The 4,228-nt window shown below is 40.6% G+C and overlaps 2 protein-coding genes across 2 annotated transcripts; one reads left to right on the top strand and one right to left on the bottom strand.

Annotated features, from left to right (window-relative positions):
• Positions 1–1,059: 1,059 nt before the first annotated feature.
• On the top strand, positions 1,060–1,908 carry AK88_05244 (uncharacterized protein; the record flags this gene model as incomplete). The annotated part of the gene is made up of 2 exons (XM_012482846.1): positions 1,060–1,125; positions 1,297–1,908. 2 exons carry the CDS (start codon positions 1,060–1,062, stop codon positions 1,906–1,908), a joined length of 678 nt encoding a protein of 225 aa, XP_012338269.1.
• Positions 1,909–2,325: 417 nt separating this feature from the next.
• AK88_05243 (uncharacterized protein) lies at positions 2,326–3,698 on the bottom strand (the record flags this gene model as incomplete). The annotated part of the gene is made up of 3 exons (XM_012482845.1): positions 2,326–2,369; positions 2,682–2,747; positions 2,963–3,698. The coding sequence occupies 3 exons, from the start codon at positions 3,696–3,698 to the stop codon at positions 2,326–2,328; spliced, it is 846 nt and encodes a 281-aa protein (XP_012338268.1).
• Positions 3,699–4,228: the final 530 nt, after the last annotated feature.

Below are 4,228 nucleotides of genomic sequence, written 5' to 3'. Positions count from 1 at the left end.
TTAAAGCGCTTAAACCTATTAAACTCTTAAACCCTTGAACTTTGACCCTTGAACCCCGAACCTTAAAACCGTATTCCGCAACCGCGCAAAACATGGAACCTTACCATGCGGAAACGTTACAATAATCAAACCTTACAATCCCCGAAAGCGTGCAATCGTGAAACCGTACAAACCTGAAATTTTACAATCCTCAAACCGTAAACCCTAAGCCCACAATTTCAATACACTTATCCTTTATATATATATGCTCCTTACACTCTTAATTAAATGCATTCACACTTTTTCAAAAAGAAGATAGAGATGCATGTATATGTATACAAATGGCTGTAAACCATATTCCTTCATTTATTATGTATCACTACGCGTAATACATCTGAGAACGATATAAATCACTACCCCCATAAATAATAAACGGCCACGACCCATGTATAATTATGCGAATACGTGACAATAACAAACCCCCCCAAAACACTGATACAATGTAACTTTGAGCCCGCTGCTCTATACCTCCAAACACAAAAAAAAAGTCTTCGCCGTTCCTATATGTAACAGGGGCATACTTGATTCTGTTGTTACTATCTTTCTCACTCTTATACCTAATTTAACATAGTAAAGTGTTATTCCAGATGTGGAATTTTGCTCTCGTGCATATGCTCTTTGCTCCCATTACGCCGTTAACACGGCGACATAGCTGATGAGCCCGTATTAGATTTGTGAAAAAGGGTGACCCCTTTAGTCAACTTTTACGTCGTACAATATGTACCAAGAATGGGTTATCCGGGGTTCTTATGCACTTTCTCTTATTCTTTATTTATATTATGATGCATATGTATACTTCATTTAATTTTTATGTACATACCTAGGTAAGAATAGTATATTTCGTACGCAATTGATTTTATCAATGTTCACTATTGACCGATGAACAAAAGTATTACACGCATAATCTATACACGTACATGTGGAAAAAGCAAAATAATAGTTGTATGATTCATACATATAAACACGCAACATATCGCCACTTCTACCATTTTATACACCGAAGGAAATAATGCGAACACAATGACGTTTCTTGTGAAATTTTCTATATTTATTATGGCCCTGTGTTTTGGGCAAAGTGCTGACTGTGTATGATTATCAAGAGCTGTATTTTGGGGGAGTTACCACATTTATTGTGATAATGCCTTAACTTTCTCATAACAACTATAAACCGTCCTACCATTTGCACGCTCTACATCCTTGTATGCATACACCATAGCACCCGCATATATATTCCCGCTTTGTTGTCATTTTTTTTAGGCGAGTACCATAGGTACATCATCGAATAATGGCACAAGCCCATATGACGCTACGGATGCAATTACAGCCGTATCGTTGAGTGGTGAACCAGATATAGGGAAACGGGGTCAACGTAACTTTTACGACGGTCGTGCGACAGGTCGCCAGAAGGGCACGATGTTCGATGACATGCGAAGAAAATTAAAGTCCAGAGACAAAGAAAAGCAGGCAGAGCACAAAAAGAAGACCTCACAGAATATAACTGCAGGGAATAATTGTAGAAGAGGTTTGAAGAAATTGATACGTTGTAAAATGGGGAGAAGGGCATGGATGAAGGTTATAGTTGTCTTCTCAGTCGTGTATTCATTCCTTATATCCCCCGTAGCACAAAGCATCGTGCACGCGTCCTTAATGTCTAGTCAGGCAGTACTCAGTTTCTGGCCGATGATGGGCATATATGGAACTTCCATACTGATTCCAGTCATCTATGCGTGCGTGTTAGTATGTTTCTGCCGCTCGAAGACAGGCAAATGTTTACTGGATAAAATTTGGAACAAGAAGGAGAAGGAGGAAGCTCCCACAGAAACGCAAAAAAACGAAGGAAAAGTAAATAAGGAATCGAAGAAGACGTAATTATTCCGTGTTTTACTGCATAGTGAACAATAATACATTTTTTTGCATAGCTATTAGATTGACATTGTTTTATGATGTTGTATGTTTGGATGTATTATGTGGGTTATGTTGTCCTTTATAGCATGTATCCTATAGTTGCGTGTTGTATATTATAATGTTGTTTGTACACTTTTCCGCATATATAAATGGTTTGTGTTTATGTTTTATTGTTTGTTCATATGATCAAGTGTTTATTGATATTATGGGCGAGAAACCCATTTTAAGAAGAAAAAAGGGGAAAAGTCTGCCCACATTGCACACATATAAGAAACAATTATTTCATATCCTACATATAAAAAACAGTGCATTATGATTACCATGCATACAACATGTGGCAAAGATTTTTATAAAATGTAACAGTGCTGTTGTTTTTTTTTCCTAACACTCCCACAATTCTGGCCCTGCATTAATATCCACCCCTTCTGCACACCCGGGTAAAAATGTTGCACCCCGGGGGGAAATATTCCCCCGTCAGTTCCGCTACTGCTAAAGCTGCCGCTGCCGTCGTGGCCGCTCCACTCGGCAATTGTACATTCGCCGCTCAACCCAAGTGGGTCAGCGAATAGGGCCGCGCCGCTCATCGCTCAACCGATGTGGGGCAGCGAAGAGGTTGTGCCTCGTGCGTGTGTTGTTGTTGGCGGTGGCATCCATATGCGTATCGGTACGTAGCAGGCGTTCCATCCGTATTTGGCCGTATCGGGTCGCGTATTCGTGCTTTGTCCCATCGGTCTTACCTGACGGTCCATGTGGTGATGGTGTTGCCGGTTTGGTCGCGGCCTGACCTCTTTTGTCATCCTTCGCTGCAATAAAGGGAGAAATAGGAATTACAAGGGTTAGTATGTACTTTTTGTGTTCTTGCAAGGACACAGCAATGAACGTTGTTCACATATCACCATCTTGTTCCCTTGTGCACTTTCCTTTTTACTTCGAAACTGTCTGTAGTTGTCGTCTGGGTGCTTATCCTGCCTGTTGCGTTCTAAGCTGTCTCAGTGTACCCGAACCTGGCATACCTTACCTAAGTTGTCCTTCTTCGCCTGTGCCCTTTTTTCTATGCCATGCTCTACATCTTGCTTAATTCCTTTAAATACTTCCGCCATTCCTGCTTTCAGTCCGTGCATTATCTGAGCAATCTCCGGTCGTGGCGAATCATCTATATTCCCATGCCCCAGGATTTCGTCTATGCTCCATTCTTCCTGCCACGGTGTCGTGCACAATGCCTTTCCTTGTATTTTCTGTATTGCCTCTTTTAGTTTGCTATTTTGCCCTAACCATTGTTTGACTTGTGCATTTAGCTCAAGTTCTCTTATTTTCAAATGTGCAGATATGTTTCTACCACATTTCCCCCTCTGTATTAAACCTTGCGAAAAACCTCCAACCTTCCCTAATTGTTCCATTATGTGCCATGCATAAAATGTGGCCCATTTACTTCTACACACGGATTCGTTTAATACTTGACTGAACATATGTACTATTATACATCGTAAGTGCTCTCGTATGCTTGCGTTGGTTGCATCCTCCTGTTGTCTAATGTGTTGTGCAGTATGCCACCCATTCATGTAATATAGTGCCCCTACCATAAGAACGCATATAATTTTATCGCCGACCTTGTGTCCTACTCTCTGCAGACCGTCTTGGTAGTCGGGGTGCTCCCATCCTGCGTGACCACAATTCGATGCATACAATAGTATGTGCTCATTCTGCATGTATTCCACAAATTCCTCCATTACGTCCTTGGTCTTCTCCCACACCATTGCCTACAATGTAAGAAACACAAGAAATATGCAAGCGCATGTGTGCTTTAATGCTATGTGCCCTGCTACGCTTCATTCCTTCTTGTACCAATAAAACCCAAGCACTGTACTCCCCCGTGCTGCAAATCTGTTCCTGTATGTTCGTACCTCATACTCGTCCTGAACGGGAAACCCCGCGCGGATTAACCAATCCGCCAATGCATTCACTAAATCTACCGTTCCCATACTGCTACCATGAACTGAAATATACTGTACCCGTAGAAATAACTATACATTACTATTATTCGTATTCTTCTTATATTGCATTAATTCCCTGTTACTTCCAATTTGAGTCCCTAATACTGCCTATGTCTGTCTTTACTGCTCCGCGCTTAAGAATCAAATTTTCCATAAAAAGAGAAAAAATTAAGCACATAAAAATAGAAGGAAGAATTTACAAAAACAGAAAGTGTCCATAGCATTGGCAAATACAGAATACAGGGAAGAAAAGGCAAAGAAAAAGAAAGAAAAAGAAAGAAAAAAAAAAAAAA

This window comes from Plasmodium fragile (genome assembly GCF_000956335.1).
Source record: "Plasmodium fragile strain nilgiri unplaced genomic scaffold supercont1.107, whole genome shotgun sequence".
NCBI classification, from domain to species: domain Eukaryota; phylum Apicomplexa; class Aconoidasida; order Haemosporida; family Plasmodiidae; genus Plasmodium; species Plasmodium fragile.
The sequence above is the reverse complement of the archived record's forward strand: the minus strand, read 5'-3'. Positions and strand labels throughout refer to the sequence as shown.